At 37.7% G+C, this 20,239-nt stretch overlaps 1 protein-coding gene across 28 annotated transcripts in view; it reads right to left on the reverse strand.

Moving 5' to 3' along the window:
• NRXN1 (neurexin 1) overlaps window positions 1–20,239 on the reverse strand; it is a 601,940-nt gene that overhangs the window by 181,999 nt on the left and 399,702 nt on the right. For all 28 annotated transcript variants that reach the window (XM_088532146.1, XM_088532145.1, XM_088532137.1 and 25 more), the window contains one exon: window positions 2,749–2,930. In XM_088532146.1, coding sequence (XP_088388272.1) covers window positions 2,749–2,930 — 182 coding nt within the window. The remainder of the gene's footprint in view (window positions 1–2,748; window positions 2,931–20,239) is intronic.

Genomic DNA, 20,239 nt, shown 5'->3' on the forward strand with positions numbered 1-20,239 from the left:
TTAAAATGCCATAATCAAACCTGTAATTTCCTCTTCCACTGCTGGAATGAAGAAAGTTGAGAGGAAGCTATCTCATGTCTCTGCTCTGAAACATCTCGAATAAGCACTTTTGCCAGCAGGTTAGTAAAAGCTTTATGAGGTCTATGATTCAAAGTTTTTTTTAATTCAAAGCAGTAGTTACAAAAGTTCCTTGCCACTGTACAATTTGAACCTGCCATGATCACACATGCAATTTCGCTGTTGGAGAGGATCTGAGCTGAATAACATGGAAGCTCCATAACACACAAAAGAACCACTTCCCATTATATTGTAAAACTGAACCCCAGAATAATTAAAACTTAAGAATAGACTTGTTATAATGTTATAGTAGGTATGAAACAAAGCTAAGTTATCCATGCATAGTGCATCTAAATGTACACAGGCATTTACTGCAAATGCTCATGCATATTTATCATACGAACATATGAGTTGGTACATGCAAAAGAAAATGCAGAATTAGGTTTTTCCTTCCTTCCTTTTCCTTCCAGTTTTTCTTTCTTCTACTACTCAGACCTAAACATGTTTCTGCTTATTTAATAGATAAGCCATTCTTAGACATACCTCAACACTGGTGAAAGATGGAAGTTTTGAGTGACACAATCTACCTTTTACCTTTATTACAGCTAGTTTAATACAAAATCTGCCAGCTACAGAAAAAAAAAAAAAACCACTTCAATTAAGCTATTTTTCAAACACAACATATAGATAGGCCTTTCCATTTCTATGCTGTTCTTCATTTTTATAACTATGATACAACATCATGCTGAGCTAAAACAGACCTCAGGAAAGATTCTCAAAAGTACCTACAGGTTCCCCTAACTTTAAAAAGGTGTACATTCTTGGATAACAAGCACTTTTGAAAATATTCTCTTCCAACTTTCTTTTGACTACAATCCTTACCTTAAACAGATTCTGGGAAATTATATCCCAGCATTTCCAAGCTTTATCTAACACTGACTTTTCTTTAAAATGAAACGTGACAGGATTTCACATCAATCCTTTCGTATCTTCACTTTAAAAATTAAGAGAAGGAAGTTTCAGAAGGCCACACTTCACTTCCAGGGATATTTCTGCAAACTTATCATGGATTTTGCTCTGAACCAGAGTGAGCTCTCTGGAGGTTCCCAAAATCTCCTGCAAAGCCAGGAGGAGGAGATGGGGATCACCTCATGGAGCAAGATGCTAAAAGGCATTTTCCTGCTTCACAGAAGTTTCAAATGACTCCAAAAGGTAAAGCATATTTTTTTTTCATCATTATTATATTGGTAAAGTTTATAATCACCGATAACACTCAATTATTCTTTTACTTTTACCATTTGTTAGTACAGCATGGGTGTAACAATTCTGGGAAAAACACCACTTACGACCTGGCAATGATTTTTGCACTTTGATCTCCAACTCAAAATTAATGATCACAGTTTGTTTTGTTTTAAAACAAACAACAACAACAAAAAGTCTTAGCAGAAGATTGCACTTATACTGCTTTGATAAATTTTCAGATATATTAAATGTACAGAAAAACATTATTTAAAGTATCTGCAAAAAAGTTAAGATTGTAAGAAGAAAGCAACAGCGCTCCTGATGACTAGGCACCTGATGTGAGCCATGGCTTTGCAAGGCAATTTTTTATATTCTCTTCAACAACCCAAAACTTGCCTTGAAAACTGTGAGCATCCAGCTTTTCTGGCATGTGGAAGAAGTTGTTTGGTTCCCATTTTTAAATTAAGATTGCACTATACCAGCCAGATTTTTTTTCATGCATTACAAAGTAAGAGAGTATAGACAATCTTTAAATTCCATTTAAAGACTTCTTTCTTTACTTACTGAAGTCAGAAAAAAAAATCATGTTGGTCCACAACGCAAGACTGCCTTTACAGAAATAAAGAACCTGGGAAGACTGAATGCCGTTAATTCCACCCAACTTAACAGTGCTGGTTCTTATGATTTGAAAATGATCACTGCAGAATGTTTTCTGAGGGTAAGAGTGTAATTGGTTATAGATCAATAAGTAATTTCTTTCAAGAGGAACTATTCTAGTTCTGAAAGTAGCAAGATTTTTAAATCAAAACCAAGCTAGTACATTAACAAAGTTGAGATTAATCTAAACAACAGATTTTTATATTGCCCTAGTTAGGTTTATCTCAACTGATCATTTATTTATGCTGCCATAAAAATCCAGAGGCTTTCAGTTTTGATCACTAGTTATTTGCTTTAAGGCAACTGAAATTACTTTTTTAGACTTCTCAGCATGACAACCTTGCTTTCTGCTTCAAATTTATCATCACACAGCAATGGTGAAATCACAGGATAACTTCTAGTATTAAAAAGGAGCACAGTCAATTGCGGTACAATGAAATTCCCCCAACAGGCTCCAGATTAAATCCTCCAGAATTAAGGCACAATGTCCTCCGACATTGCTAAATCCCACTTTATGTAATTAGATTGCAGTAAACTGTTATACCTGTAAAGGTACTACAATGTGACTTTTAATTGAAAAGCCACATAAGGTAGCACCATATCAAGTAAGAGGCATTTTGAGAATGGCTGAAAACTTGTAGAGCATTGTATGCTATAGCCATTATCATGTAATTCACTCTTGACCCTAAAAGATTAATCAACAAACTGCTGTACTTAGATTAAAAACAAAACGAATGCCACAAGTACCATCGAGACATAAAGAAATAGCATGCATTTTTTTGAAGTACTTACAATATGCAGCTCTAAGTAATCTCCGAGCCCAGTAGAACTGTCCACTCGCACCAACACAGCTTCTTTTTGAACAGTACTAAACCCTATTGCCAGTCTGTCTGCACGAGTGCTTGGCCGATCATTAGGAGGCCACGTGTAAGTGATTTGTCCACCACCTTTGCTAAAGATATATGTTGTTCCCGCTGTAAAAGAGAAATAAAGAGAATTAGTGCCTTGTACCAGTGTAAACCAATATGCAAAGTATGCACTCTACAAAATCAAGATATTTTCTTTTAACAGATGATTCAAAAAAAAACAAGACAAGGCTTTACTTCAATATTAAGGAGGTTTTAGTTCTTAAAAATCAGCAGTAAACTAAATATTACTGCTTTTTATGTAATGCAGTCAATACTGTATAATTTATTTGAATGTACAACTACTTAAAATACCATGGCTCTGATTCAGAAACACATCTCTATTCAAGAGAGTTCTTAAACATATGCTTAAAGTTAAGTCCAGTGCTTTTCAAACTAAATCAAGGAATTCCAGTAATCCCATGACTGGCCACAAATGCAGCTGCACATATCAACCTAGCTTATACAATAAAAATACCACACACTATATGATGCATCATCATACCCAGCAAAGCAAGACATTAATAAATATATTCATGTACAACTTACAAAGGCTTTATCAGTTTATTACAGACAGGAGTAACAAATGGCAGGGTAGAAACACGCTTTTCTTGCCATGCCAGGACAAAAAGATCTAGCAGCTAAATAAGCAAGACCTTATTTGCCATTAATACTAATGTGCAAATTACAAGAGTAAAATCTTTGCATATTAATTTCAAAATCTGCAAAACATGCTTTTGATCATTTATTTATAAGGCTGTCCACTTCTATAAAGTTGAGTAAAAACTTAGGGAAAGAGATTACAGCATGGTAAATATGGATGGCTAGTTATACAAGGTGTTCCAGGCTGGCTCAACTTATGGATATGCACAAATTTACTATATGTAACTCAGTTTATTTCACCAAATACTCTCACTACATACTTTCCATGGCCACACAAGGACTACATGCATCACACCATAAGAAAAGTTGCAATTTTCTTCCTTTCTTACTGACGAAAAATTATGTGAGCATACAAAAGGTTTTAAAACCCAAAGAGATGTAGATTTTTTTGAGAACAAGTACTGCATAGTTGCATCACTCCTTCAGTTCCCATGTCTCAAAATCCTACTCTACTGTGGAGATTGCTTTGAATCTTTCTCAAAATAAAAAGGTTACTGGTCCTTTTGAAAAGATACCCTTTATTTATTTCTATTGTCATTTTTCTTTATGGAATTACCCATCTACTCATTCTTTTTTTTTTTTCCCAATACCATCAATTTTAAAATACTTTACATATGGTGCAGAGTACTTACAACTATAAAGCTCATTTTTAATCAACAGTATAATTGCACTGTGCTTCAAATAAACCCCTTGGGTTCTCTCTTGATATGGCAAAATGCCAACCTGCATGTGGGGTAGGAAAACTTGTCTGCCTTTTTTTTTTTTTTTAAACCAAAGACAAATACAGCAACAGCTCTGATATCTAAGATTCCCATTACACACAAGGAGTTTATCATCACTATAAGGAGTTATACAAGCGTAGTGAGGCTAGGGACTGTGCTATACAATGGTTTGGTTATAGGCAAAGAATGTACAGTTGTGGGATCTATGCGATAAAAAACGTACCTACCTCCCTCTCTCCCATCCCATCCCAATTTTTCCATACACAGCACTAAGAAAACCACTTTGTTCCAGTGCATGCTATTAAGCAAGGATGGCTGAATCTCCAAGGCTAGTGGACTGCAGCACAAAGACAAGACAGCAGTATCACTCCAGATGGATGGTCCTTGAGTTTCTGTCTTTGCTACCTAGCACAGGTTTAAAAGTTTGAGCCAAAGACGGAGGGAACAGACTTTGAACAGTGACACATTACAAACCTTCACAAAAGGGTTTTCTGTATGTTCCCGAAAAACTGAGAGCTTGATCATTCAAATTAGTGACAGTCTTTTTCCTGACTTCATAAAATACCATTTGAGGTCATAAATGAGGTTTTGGTAAGTAATAAATATGGGAAGGCTAGAAAAAAAAAACTCTGTACACTTCAATGTCACACATGATTCTGCTAAAACAGCATAAAAGATTTAAGTGGGAGGACATAATTTTCCTTTTCTTGGTTGTAGCAGATGTGTTTACTGAATAAAGAAGGCAAAGAAAAAGCCTGTCAAGTGGTGGTGTAGTTATATTAGATGTAATGACCCCAAAACAAGTCTCCAGATCTGAATAATTCTGTTGATGTACTTAGGCAATGGTAATATTGGCCAGTTTTTGGCCAAGTCCTGCCCATCAAATAAACAGATGAGGAACAATTCATGCCATGCTATTGCTGCACTTATGCCAAGGTCAACACTAGCAGAGCTGGATAAATCTTGCTGCAGATCTTAAACAACTTGGAATCAACATTAACATTTTTTTAAAAATCCTATCTTTTATCTAAAACAACATGTGGTTTATGTTTTCTTAGGTCAAAGCTTCTCCTTCTTCATAACTGCCTGTTTTGTAGCTCTCCCTACTAGCTGAGTGCCTGATAACAGGCTAATTAATCTGTGTTGATGAATACAGCTCTGCCTTTGTCTAAGCAACTCAGGCAGTCATGTTCTTTGAATTTCCTGTATTAATTATGAAAAAGTGGGTCGGAAGCCATTTGAGAATAGGTCCTCTAGTGTTTATATTTCAAGAAAGACAAATATAATAATGCAAAATTTATTACTCTGGGACTGATCTCAGCTTACAGGCCAACCTCCCATTAACTATTAAAGGCTAGAAACTTAGGAATTGTTCAAAAACATCCTGCTTACTATCAGTTTCAGATCGGTTAAGAAAGAACAGAGGAAACCTAATTCACTTGCTCCAGAAAGGCTTTTATGCTCTCTGACAAACCTTATAATGCCTCTGCCATTCTTTCACAACATCGCCACTGAAAACCAGTCATCTTTTCTTTTTTCGCTTATGGCACTGTGTTGTTTGGGATTTATCATCTCAAGAGAATTGAAAGCAGCAGAATTAGAATGTCAAGAATAGCAATGCCATCAGCACAGCACTTCTAAGTTTGTAACAAGCCAGTTATACTCTCAGCTCCAGAATTTACTGCATAGTTCTTTATGTGTCCATGCCTCTGTACAATGTTTAGGAAAAACGTCCATGCAGCTCCTTGAAATTCTTCGCTGTGAAAGCATAGCTCCTATTGTAACAAACTGCCAGTGGTCAAGATGCAGTAATGGTTTTTAATGGCCTGGGTCTCTCAAGCCCTACTTGTTTGCAAAATTCATCTTTATGAAATAGTATATTCATTTCAGCATAGCCTGGCAGCAACTCAAGGACATCTGCTTACCTATATACTGAAGAGATGAATATTTTGTTTAGCGCCCATTTCCTGTATCTATTATTGAAGCTTTTCTATGTTTATTGCTCTGAAGTCCAATCTGATGGGAGTTCAACAGTTTGCTCAAATCAAGCAACAAAGCCACAGCTTTCTACTGTCCTCATATTCATCCAAATTTTGTGTTCAAGATACATTACATGTAAGGGTAATGTGTCTAATTCCATTTTCCATTATAACACTAGCAACAATGTTTATTTTCAGCAAGAAAATGGTAGGTTTCAAATGGTGATGAAGCGAAAGTGATGGTTTTATTGAGCTCTAGAGCCCAATGAGCTATGATTCCACCAGATTATTGCTGAAAACCTAATGACTGAAGTGTTTAAATTTCAACATTGAGCACTATTAGCTGCCCTTTCATTAACACTATAACTATTTTTAGCTATTATAAAAATGCACTACTGGCTCTAACAAGAATTATCCAATAATGTAATTTTCTTTCTTTTCTATGGTACCAGTACTTCACTCATTTTGGGAGAGATTGTGAACCCTCTTATTCCCACAGGTAAGTAATTACTTGCATTAATAAACCTGCTGAATCCAGTGAGACTATTTGTGCCATCACTGTTAATAAGTGTTCACAATATAAATCACCATATACACAAACATCTGTATGAAAGTATTTTAATCACACTTCCTGTATTCAGGGACCATAAGAATCTCCATTTAATAATTCTTTTTACTCTTTCATCTTCATATTTTCATCCTGCACTTAGCTGAGATTTCAGAAAAATACACAGAATTTTCCATACATAGATTTGTACACATTTTTTGATGTAAGTAGAGAAGCGAATGCTTGAGGTCTGAAACATGACCTTGCTGGGGGTGGGGGTGAGGAGATGTTTAAAAATTAACAGTTTGGTAGATTAAAAAACAACCCTTTACTGTGTTTCTTCTTAGACTCTGATTTAAGTGTTATTAATTATTTAAACAGATCAGAAAATATATGCCACAGGATTGAGATGAGAAGGGCATAGTCATTAAGATTAACCATGGAAAGAAGATGGCAAGAGCTGCTGAAAGAATTATTTCAACCTAAAGATTGGACATAACTGAACACTTACCAATGACATCCTGGTATAATCTCTCCCTACTGACCTGTGCAGGAGTATGAACATGGATTGCAACTGTTGCACTTAAATAATTACATCAAGCTTGTCAAAGAACAATTTACTTGAGAACAAGAGAGGTTTATGGGATGCGGAAGAAGTTTTTCAAAGGAATCATTGCCAGTAACTCTCCAAAAAGCTTGGACATTCTGGGGGTGAAGGGAGCTGTTGTGCTTAAGGGAGGACTGTGGACCGCTATTACGGATTTGTGAATAAGAATGGAGAAACAGTGTCTCCCTCCCAGGCAGGCCTCCTCAGCCATCCTGCTGCATCCAGATGGGTCTTGACCTGATAAAACCTGTTGTTGGGTCTGGTTATGAATAGCCTATTTAATGAGCTCTGCTACAGATAAAGACACTGTTGAAAAAAAAGACAACTGAAAATGCCAACCTATCTTCACCTTTCTGTGGGACCCACATTTCAGTGTGCCAGAACTAAGTTCTAGAATTCCATTTTTCTGCCAATCTGCAATTTTTTCATAGAAGACACTGCTTGAAATACCTTTTTCTTCTTCATTCTTTTCTTTATTTTTAGTAAGAATTTTAGCAAGTCTGAGGCCATGTCATGTTTACAGTGGCTGCTGCAAGCTGAATCTCCAAACTTCCAATACTGCAGGCTGCTATAGCCTCTATGTTAACACTGCACTGGCTGCAACCTAGAATTGGAGTCTAATCCATAGTACGGGACATGACTTAAAAGTTATGGTTGAGAAGCTGGTTTTTACCCATACGGTAACCATGTGAATATGAGCTCAGTTAGCTCAATCTCTAGCCATGCAGTAATTCACCAAAATGAGTTAAGAAAGCAGTATCACTAACACGTACAAGACATTGAAACAGAAGAGCCCTCAGTACATTGTTGCTGTCAGCTGCTTCTTGCAGTTTGTATGTCAAGAAGTCAATATCACTATGAAAAGGGTAAAGACAAGATCCAGCCTTCTCCCCTTGAGAAAGGGAAACCATGCCGTACAACCACCATTAATGCCAACGCAGCTTTCCAGTGTATTATATTGGGTTCTACCCAAACCACTCCAGACCTGGTCTTTTATTTTTTTCTTCTTTTTTTTTTTTTCAATACACTAAATTCATGTTTGATAGAGATCTATACAAAAAAAAAGTGCTGTGCAGAGTTCAGCCATCTTCCCCAAGAGCTGTCTCAAAATAAAGGTTTGGGCAAAAACAGAATAACGCAGTCTGAAGTCAAGCTGAGCATCCTGGCCTTTGCAGTGACATCTTCTACAGATTCAAGCCAGCAACAGAAGAAAAGTTTCTACCTCAGACCACTACAGTTGCTACAGGTAACTTAAACAGCTCAGCACCATGTCTTTTCCTTCCTTCCTCCCTCGACCAACTGGCCAAACAAAAAACCAAAACAAGAATAACCCCCCCTTTTTTACTCCTCCTTTCATCCAGTCTATCACTATCAGATTAGGAGGGTATCATCGTCTGCAAAATCCTTTGTAGGTGACACAACAGTATTCTCACCTGTCTGTGAGGACCCCGAGGGTCTTCCACAATTTGACTTTCTGATAACAGGCTCTTGACCCAAAGGAGCGCTCAATATGCCACTGGCCATAGGCTTAACTAACAAAAATGCATCTCCGCCTTTGGCTTCAGGCACTTGGACTGAAATGTGGCCTTATTCAAATTAAAACTCTTATTTGAGTCAAGGCATTAAAAGGTTTTCCACTCTACACTACCAAAGGCCACTGAAGCATTAAGGACTGAAAGCTCAATTCCTTTATCACTGCATCAGTAAGAGGCATTATATGAAGTCATCAGTACTGATTATTGCCAAGTTGGTTCTAGGGCCTCAGCCTTCAAACATCAAACAAATTAGTGAAGAGACTCTTCAGGCCAGCTGCAGTGCAGGGAGGGGAAAAAGAGATTACAAGTGGAGACCTTGAATTTGCTGAGAACTTAACAGAATGGTTCACCATTAAATAAGTCATGTCATAGCTCTCTCAGCTCAAATACATGTCACTAACACAAGACAGAACTGCTTTGTCCAGGCAGGAAAATGTCAGATTTATTTAAGACCCTCTAAACATGAAAGCTGCTATACACACACTCCTTGTTTGTATCTTTGTTGTTTATATCCCATCATTTATACTGTATACTGCTTGCCATAAGAAAGTGCGAGAAAATTTACCCCACTGCAGTTCCAATTGCTGTTAGAATTTTAATTTCTCAGTCTCACATGTGAAGTTCCTATTTTTATTACATTTTTCTATGAGAAGAAGCTTACGCAATTGCAACACACATCCACTGTCCATGCTCAACCCCCAGTAACTTTTCAATCCAGGTTCAGCCAAATTTGAAAGAGAATGAGGTAGAAATTTCAAACACAGCAAACTCTTAGCAGTTGAATGAAAAGGCAGTGATTGGGTAAAGCAGAAATCTGCAGAGCTCAATTACTGTGCTTTCTGTATGGCAACAGTCTGCAGGGCATTTGACAGCTACTTATGGGTGAGGCAGCCAATGCACTCAATGTGCTTTGTTAGCCCAAAAGCCACCAAGAGCACCGGGAGGAAGAGAAGACAGAAACTGTAGTTACTGCATGGAAACATTTGAGAAACAAGGCACCACTCCATAAAAAAATATAATATATATTTTTATTCATTTTATATTCATTAGTTTTGCTATTCTTGGAACAATTTTTTCCCATACAAAGCCAAAATATATCATGTGTGTGGCCTATCTGTAATGAATACATATAGCTGTATTGCTTTCAGTAGTGTTACTAAGAACTAAACATATTGGGGTTAAAAAGAACAAAAACTAGTGAGTAGGGATGACACAAAAGATGTGCATACCCATACAGAATTAACCAGCTTAACAGCGGTATTGCAAGACAGTATCATTCATACCATTATAAACAATATCAATGGTTAAAAATCAATTCTTCAAAGGGGAAAAATGATTTTCCAACTGGAATGAGATTCTAATATCTTCATTTAAATCAAGCAGCATTTTACAGGACCTTGAATGACCCCATTGATTTAGACTGGAGTATAGTACTACTCAGTTTGAGTAGGTATATCTATCTAAGAACTTTCAATGGTGTTTGAAATGAATGTAATTTTGTAGGGACCTTGGCTAAGCAACAGCTAGACTGCTAAAATAATGTAGAAATTGGAGTATCTGTTCATCTGACTATTAAGAAAATATGAGTCAATTTAGAAAATGCCAATAGAATTGATAATATTCAGGCACTGGTTCTATAAAATCATTGTGATCATCTTTGAAATGTCCACAATAAAATGTTCTGGGTTTGTTTTAGCCTCATTATCATATTCATTTAGACAAAAGCTATGACTTCCTTTCTAAAAGGATATAGCCTTTTTAAAGCAATTCTGATAGATACTTTTAAAAAAAAACATTATTGCTCATCTCCAGTATTTCCCAGTTCAAAAATTTTACTTGCTGCCTATTACCTAATACTTTTTCAACATGGATAACTGTTTAAAATGAATTTAAAACATTTCTGTATGAAATGTAAGACAAGTAATTCCTCATTATTGGCTGGCACCTTTATGTAATGTGGATGGTTAGAAAATGATATATTTCTGAAATGAAAAACCACTTTAAATGTCATATTGCAGCCAACATGAAACATTTTAATACATTATAACACTATTAAAGGTAACAAGGATATGTGTCTGTCTCCGAAATTTTTCCAAAAAGTCAGATGGAAACTAAAAGTCTAATGTCTATAAATAAGGGAAGGTTTTATTTCTCCTACAAGCTTGCCAACATATAGTTAAAGATAAATTTCTTGAATAGTATCTAGAGAAGTGGAAATTGCTTTTGGGGAAACACATGTGAGAAAATCATGAGATGAAATGTATTTTAGGAGAGATATAGAGTAAAGGCAGTATCAAACTCAAGAACGAAACTAGTAAACTCGAGTGCTCTGAAAGACAACAGGGCTGTTTTGGCCCTCACATTTCTGAAATTAGGAAGTGTCAAGGCCTAATATTGCAATTTAACCACTGTGATGGTAAATTCTATTAAAATAAATGGTATCTGCATTTGTGGGATGATGGGACCGCACAGTCCACTGATTTGTTTCTTATGGCTTATTATTGTGCCAACGTACAAAAAATAATGTAGTCAAGGGACTGGTTAGCTGAGGAGGTTTGTAACAGCATGGGGAAATCAGCTCAAACACTACCCAGGTTGATACAGACCAAATGTTGTCACCATGGCCTATGTGGCCTATGTGAAATCATTCAGTGGTTCCAGTCCAGGGACCTCACAAACTCAACAGATATCTGGCAAAAGTTAGAAGCTCTGCAAGGCAACTAACTTGAGGATGGCATTTCCAAGCTTGCCAATTAAACTGGGAGGCCCATAACTTGAAAACAAACTGGTTATGCACCAGAATCTGAACAGATCTTACACAAAAGTCACTCGGCACGGAAGTTCATGCATATCACAAGTCAAGTCAATGGTAAAAAAAAAAAAAAAAAGAATAATTTGAGGGTGCTTTGTCTCTATAAAGATCCATCAAAAGAGATGGCTTTTCAGAGAAATAAAAACAAAAAAACACAAATATATCATTATTTCAAGCAAAACCGTGTCTGAAGAAACATTCTGCATCTGATTTTCAGAAGTATTCCCAGTAACCTTGAGAAACCATTCCTCTATTTTAGTACTTAACAAGTGCTTAGGTGTTTAAAAGAAGACACAAGCATCTGAAAAGACCAGTCACAAGTTATTTATGATCTTAAAATGGACAGGAGGTTTGCTTCAAATCTAGTGTATTTCTAGGCTAGAAGCTTTATTTAGTTTCATTCAAAAAGCATTCTTACTCGTTTCCTTACTTATACTCTTCCATTAAGTTAGTTATTTTTAAATGACATTTATATTATCTTACTTGGTAAATTGTGCACCTCAATTTACTCCAGAGAAATCTTAATATATTGAGCGAGCTCTCAAGAGTAGCAAAAACTTCTCCTACTAGATATGCATAACATGCACAAAATAAAAGCACTGCTAGTTAGCATGTTAAATCCACTGAAAAAAAAATGATACAAGCACAGCAAGAATGTCAGATGCTTAGTAAAAACCAAATGATACAATTACTTGCAGAAGAAACAAGGCACTGGCTGGGTTGCAAGGTTTGTGGACACGGAGTCTTTAGTGAAGAACAGCAAGTTATATTACAGACAATGTGTGAGGACGTTTGATATTTTCAGTTTGTCAAAGCTAGTGGAGAGTAAAATGTACAATAGCATACATACTATCCTATAAATAATTATTGGTAGTTAGCAGAGAGAATAGTGTGTGAACAATAAAGCCATTTCTGAATATTTTCAAGTACATATACATGGCCTATATCTGAAGAAAACATGGAAGAGTAGTTTCTTAGCTATGTTACACCCTGGAATACAAAAAGAGTAACTATTCTTCTAACAGAAATGAAATTATGATACTAAATCTCTGAACCAATACAGTGTAACCCTCTATGAAGCCCATGGATCCACCACTGCAGCAGCGGTTTGGCAGGGGGTCTTGCTGGCAGCCATGGCGGGGAAGCACAGATGGGCCAACTAGGTAGTTCCTGCAGCCTTGGAGCGTTGTCTTTCTCACTACAAATATGAGCAAACTCCACATGTCACAATCCATTTGATACAAAGAGTAATAACAAAAAAAACACCCACTATATTTAAAAGCAAGACTAGTCTTCATCAGTATTACACACACACAGACTTTTGAATAGTATTAGGCAGAGGGAGTATGATGTAGAGATATCTCATTGGATCAAAAGCAAGACCAGGAACAAGAATCAGCTACAAGTGATATTCTACCTGGAAAGACTACCCAGTCATTATCTCGAGGATCAATTTTGGGATACCCAGGCTTATCTGCATTACCAAATTAGCACCTGAAACAGTGCGAACAAAGAGGTACAAGCAAATCCAGTACTATTTGTATCTTAAGAGTGATTAGACCGCTAGAATAAAAGCAAACAGAGGCAAGCCAAGTTCGGCCAATTCACTTCTTTTCTACTACTTTCCGTCCTGCCACATAATAGATTCCCAGTTGTGATCTAGCACAAACATGCAACATGCCTTGCCATTATGATAATTGCTATCATTCTTCTTTGAAAAGTCCTTATGCTGTTTTTTTAAGCGACAATTCACTGCCAGCTTCAGAGAAAAAAAAAAAAGAGCCGCAATGAAAAATAAGCATCTTATGCTCTTCACTATTTGTTTTACATAGCTGAGTAATTAGGGAACATGGCTCAACCACTGACTACCTTAATGATGTTTGGAAGGAACCTGACGCAAAGGCTCTGAGGTGCAGCTATTCATTCGTCTCAATGGGGACTAACTCAAGTGTCAAGTATGATATTTCACATGCCAGCACTACTAGCTATGACTGACTTCATCTGGGCACACATGAAAAGTGAACTGTTACCATATTCTGGAGACTAACCTAGTCTACTTAGAACACTGATTCTATGTGGGCCCTTCACTTCCAATGATCTGGCTGGAGGAAATTAAGACTGCTTTTATTTTGCAGGAATGAAGATCAGCCTTCAATAGTTTGGGAAGCATTACTTTAATAAAACACTCTACAGTAACATAAGAAAAGTACTAGTAGTAATAACTACTAGTAGTAATAATACAGCATGTGGAACTCAGCAAATTATTCTGCACAGATGTCTAAGTTTGCAGAAAAACTCCAAAATAAAAAAATAAAGGGAGGTTAAAATGAATGACTCCAATGCATTAAAAAGGTCCTTTTCAGACTTAGTTGAGGCATAATGGAGTAGCCTTGACGAGTCCTGCATTACTCTTCTTCTCACATATTTGCACAGAGAGCTTCTGTTTCTACAGAAGTTTCTACATTTCACACAAAAAATAAACCCATCAAAGATGCTCGAAGATTAAAAAAGTAGCTGTATACCATTAGATTTGAAATTTGCTATGTTAAACTTTATGGTTCATATGGGGAAGAAGGCCCTCTGTTTGTCATGTAAATGCTCATCTAATAAACATCAATCAGAAATTAAGAATCATTATTTGAATCTAGAAGGTTTTGTTCATATCCTATTTAGTTCTCAAAGGACACTATATATTCCTTGCTCATGCTGGCTGCAGCTCAGCAAGATGGCTATGAAATGAGAGGCTGGCTCTGGGATAACTTTGCTAGCAGTTATAGTTACAGTGCGACCTAAAGGCTCCAGTTAAACAAGAGAGTAGTATTTTTGGAATACCCCGCAGTATACCAAAGTGTACTGTGAATATTTACATATTCCACTAAATTAGTTTGCACTCATTATCATAAGCAATTACTTACTGTTTAGATGCTGCTGATATTAAATTGGCAAGCAATTTGCAAGAATTAATATACAGCATAAGAAGCTTTTTGACATTCCAACAGTATGAAAAGACAACCATTTTCCAGAAACACAGTCTAACACAGAAACATTACTGATGTCTCCCTGTATATATAACAGTACGTGTCTCTTCCTAGCTGATATCTTTCTCTAGTAGCAAGAGGATGATATGCAGAAGCTCTAACAAGCTCTTCATAAACTTGGTTTTGGCGCTGTGGAGTAAATCATAAATATCTCCAGCCAAATGCAACAGTACCGTCTCATGCCCATGGAAAGAGAAACTGATTGCATGCTCATTTTGGCAAAAAAAAATAGTTTAGATCAGTGGGAAGCTCAGTTCTCTGTCCCCAAGGCTATTACTTGGGCCTGGTACGATGCTCTCAGGAGGCAAGGGTAAATAAACATCCTTGTGCTCAAGACATGGGGAGCTCTCAAGAGATGCTGTTCCCCAGCAGGCAATAGCAACCTGAGCCTACTTCTCTGCAGCCCAAGCAAGCAGTAACTCCCAACAAAATAATGGCAGCTACCTCTGAATGAAACTCAAAACAAGAGAAGAATGAGGCCTCCTTCTGTGAGGCACTTTCAGCGCATGTTAAAGCAGCCATCCTAAGACACATCCTAACGAAGGGTCCTGCTCTACCACAAAACAAGGTGCAGATGATGCGGCCTGAGCCAGAAATGACCCAGGGAGCTGTGCAGGGAGGCCAAAGCAAGGGGAGAACAGGATGAGCAATGTGGCCTGTTCCTTCGTTTACCTTTCGGCCATGCTTTAAGTGCCCTGGGTCCTGGCTGAGAAACCAAGTGGGCCTTTTTAACCTGTGATTCCCCAACCTCCATGCAACCCCAAGGCAGCGAGGCCCTGCCTGGCTACTTCTCTACAAATTGCACCTACCTGCCTGTTCGTGCAAAAATGCCTTAAATGCAACTCTGGGGCTTAACCAGGGCCTTGGGAACCCAGCACATCATAACCAAACCACAATAGTTTAAGTAATTCCCAGAATATATTTCTAAAAATATAACCCATGATCTCAGGTCTCAATCCCTTAAGATCGGTCTCAGTCTGGAACCAACTGCTACAGCCACCTTCTAGCTCATAAAACAGCCCAGACTGCAATAGAAACATTAATGTACCCTTAACTCTAGGAGGGCAATGGTCTCTGCCTCCCATTCTCTATTATGCACTATTCTATTATGCATTATTGGGCTGAAAACATCTTAGATAAAAACAGTCATCATTAAAAAGAAAAAAGTAAATCAATCAGTGCTTACACATCTCTTACCCTTTTCAAAGCTGAAGCACTTTCTGCACCTTTTTTATTACCGCCTTTTTAAAAACAGATTTTTAAAAATTATTCTTTTTCTTTTTTTTTTTTTTCTAATTGAACCTTCCAGTTAGCCTTGTGACCTTAAACTGCATGAACTTCAGAGCTAAACTTGATATGTGCCCTTGTCTCTCAAATAAAGTATTGAAGTTTTCGTCTGATCAACAAGCCCAACTTTCTGTTCTTATTGACCTTGAACAGTAAAAACGTATAAGCCACTCTTTGTAATGAGGTTACTTAGGACAAAGCAAGACACTGCTTGAAGTAGGGCCTGAGTCATTCTGCATTTCCCCTTCCATCAGTACTTTATCAACTCTTTTTTTCTAATCCTCGCCTGCAGGACTTTTAATGAACCATTCGTTTTCTGAAAATGTGGCAAAAACAGAGACCAGTGCTCACAACCATGGGGCAGTTTTCTGTCTAAATAAACACACTACCCTATAGGTGATGCTCAGCATCCCTGTCCTTAAGTCTTACTAACTCCTTGCAATCCAAGGAAGCAGAAATGGAAGCTTCAAATCGCCTTTTGGTAAATAAAAGATGATGCCTAGCTGCATTCAAGGAAGAAAAAATATTTTCATGAATCCCAGAAGAGCAGCATTTTCTGGAGAAATCCAGACTCATCTACTTTTATCAGAAACTTGGCTGTTTATGAAACATAGCAGCTGGATTGTTAAACCGGAACCATAATGGCAAAGAAAAATACATGGCTGTTTCTTTAAACAGTAATTGCTATTAACTGCTATTAAACTCCATTGATTTTTGTAGACTCAATCTTGACTTCTTTAAATGGATGACTCTTATCAGTGATGAAAATTGTCATTAATGTAAATTTCATGATCAGGAGTGTTTCTGAGAGTTTCATCCTCTTAAAAAATCAACACCTAAGGGAATCTGAACTTTCCCTAACAAAAAGTGCATTTTTAGAACTAATAGCTGCACTGAAAATTTGTGTATGTGACCTGAAAACACCCTAAAGACTCCTTAAGTATTAAGGAGGAACTCATAATTATGTTTTAAAGCCACTGCTAATAATGAGGTATTTTTATGGACCATATCAGTTCACTTTTTTAACATCTCACAACCATGAACAATTGTCCTGGCAGCTTTCTGTTGGGGAATAACAGTACAACTAATGCAAATGCCAGTCCCGATTCTCTGCCACCTCACAAGATCATTCTGGGAATTGACACTTTTTTAACCTTCCTAACTTTTGTGTGATATAATTCCATAAAACCTCCAGAACATGAATTCCAGCCACAAACCTGGCATGGGTTCAGAGGGAAGCAGAGGGTATGCCTGTGCCATGAATAAGAAAAAGGTAAAGAAAAAGCTTTGAATCAGAGTCACATAGCATCTTTTCAACAGTAACACCAACAGACCTAAGCCCAAAACTTGCAAAAGATTCACGAATGGGTATGACTTTTACTTTCCTTCCCAAGGCACGATAACCAAGGAAGAAAATGTGACAGACATTCCAATCACTCCTTGAAATCCTCTGTGCTTATGCAAACTGGTAGCATGTCTTAAAAAGACATGGGACTTACAGAACCACTCTTGCTCTAATTATGCTGGTGGGTGAAAAGGTCTGCTTTTGTAGCATAACAGCTCAATCTGATAAATTTAACAAAGGTGCAGAGTAGAATCAAGCCATGAGCAGATATCCTCAAAGTATGTCAAACAAACCTAGCGTCTCTCCCAGAGGAGCCTGGATCACCCCATCTCTTGGATGGTACCATCAGCAAACCCAACTCTGCCATGAAGAGCACCCTTCTCCTAGCATCCAAACCACGGCATACTCAAGTGTGTTTGGTTCAAGGGGTTATACTCATCATATAGGACAGTTGTAAAGAAAGAATGAAAAGGCTCAGGTAAGCAGACCCCATGATGCGCTGTGGCCATGCAGACCCAAACGATTGCCAGCTTCTACCAAACACCACCTCATTAGAGCTGTTATCAATATGAAGGTCAAGTTAAATAGTACTAAGCACGCACTGTACTTACACTGACATTCCTGTTAATGTTCATAAAAGCAATTCCTGTTTTAAAAGGGATGATTACTCGGTACCATTATCAGTCTCTGCCTCAATATATTATACTGTCACTAAGACACTAAAACCACTTCAGAAAAGGATTCATTATCTCAAAGGCAGAGTCAATATGAGCTATCTATGTTCCACAGAAAATACAGTTTTTGCATAGAAAGAAAAAAAAATCAGGCAAGACATTGTGCCCTCAAGTCTTCCCTCTCCCATCTTCCAGCTTAGAAAGAGGACGTGGATCCTACATCAACATCTCAGGTTATTAATTCTGGGCAGCACATAGCAAATCGCTTTCTGTCGCAAATTGCATTGATGGAAGAGAGCAATTGAGGAGCTTTCTTATCTTTTAAAGAAGACAATGTAGGTGTCACATCAGGTGTAACAATCAATGGTTCCCTGGCTTCTTTCAGTTCCCTTCCATGGAGGCAGTCCTAAGAGATCATTCTAAAAAGTAGCCAAATTGGTATGTTTACCCTACATTCTTCTGTGCTATAGTTTGTATAGGAATAAAGTGCCATTTCAGCTGAAAAGATCCTCAGAACTATTGTAGCTTGGGATTTTGTGCTGTAATGTATTTTGTTTATTTATTTACATTCCAGACACATAAGAAAAGAGCACGTAAGCCTGACCTTTGGACAACTGTCGGAAAGCACAACTCGGCAACTACAACCACAGATGTGACCTTCCCGACTACATACAGCAGCCACCAGTCACACACACAATCAGAGGGAAAAAAAGGTACCCTGATACCTGTGTAGAAAACTGGACTCAGACAGGCAGTGGCTCTCAAAGCACCTCCATACATTCATCTTGGAAATGCTCTCAGACTACGCTGGACCACACGCATCCCCCAGTTTTGCCAAAGGGGTTCTGAGGATGTCTTGGCTTGTCTGAACACAAAAGCATGGGGCGGAACGAAGCAAAACCCTTCACTGGGGCTCAGTGGGAGTCCTACACTGTGACAAACACACGGAGTCAGGACAAACTCACTCTGCCCGTTCAGAAGTCCCAAAGTATTTCTGTAGTTCTCCCTCTGTCTTCCCAGGCTCTGTGATTGACCACGTACCATCTAACACTCTGCAGGCATCAGAACATGATACTACAAGCTTCTCTTGTAGGCTGCATCAAGTATGCACAGCTGGGGTGTGCACAGACCTAGCAAGGAGGATTTTGAAGCTATGGTTTTGCTGACAGGGCACTCAAACTCTGCAGTCTTTACCCCATGCACCACTTGAAGCCCCTTTAACATGTCCACAGCAACACACTCCTTGCAGCAAATGGGCTGCACATTAAACACCGAAGCTTTGTTTCCATTGTATTTCAAATGCTCCAGAGAGAGAGGCATGACAGGTCAGGTTCAAGCAGACCAAAAGCATGTATCACAGTAATACACATGTCGGAAAGTAAAAGGTGTTAACTGGCTCAAAAAAAAAAAAAAAAAAAAAAATGGCTACTGTTAACTTCCTATCAGCAATCCTACACTCCAAGTGAAATACAAGAAGTAATGTCAATCATGTGCTCTCAAAGGTGTAGAAATAGTCACCAGCATATTTCCAGATACATATTGACAGTGCATCAATAGCACCTTGGTTTTATCTGGACGAGTATTCGATGCCACTCAGAGGGCATGTTGTTGATGCTATTGATTGTTTATACACTACTTTAACCCCCCTGTTGTCACCAGAGCGACTGAACTGCGAACAGAGTCTCCATTACCCTTTGAATTAAGGCTCTGACATTTCTCATTTTCTAAATAATGCAGGTAGCTTTACTTCCCATTTGACTGTCCCTTTTTAATAAGCTCACTGCTATGGGACCTCCACTCAATAGCCTTCCATAAAAACACGGGACACAATGAAATCCATTAAAGCTTTTAGTAGTATTATTAGGATTTTATAACATGAAAGCATGATCTGTACTTTGCTTAAAGTAAACACTTTCAAAATAAAGTCCACAGTGAATATTAATCAGATAGAGAGAGACCATTACAGTAGAGAGATACAGCAAGTAAAATCCAAATAAAATAGGATTGTTTACTTTGGAGAGGAAGGTGAAGGAAAAGCACTCAAGGACAATCTGACAGAAAGAAAATACAACTGTCACTAACAAAGAAGAGAAAAATAGGGACAGAAAGGTGAACACTAGGATATTTGCCCTGAAATTAGCATCCTGGTTAACAGGGAGCCAGGGGTTT

This window comes from Tinamus guttatus, unplaced genomic scaffold, assembly GCF_059628265.1.
Source record: "Tinamus guttatus ecotype Peru unplaced genomic scaffold, ASM5962826v1 Tinamus_guttatus_pri_ptg000456l, whole genome shotgun sequence".
NCBI lineage: Eukaryota > Metazoa > Chordata > Aves > Tinamiformes > Tinamidae > Tinamus > Tinamus guttatus.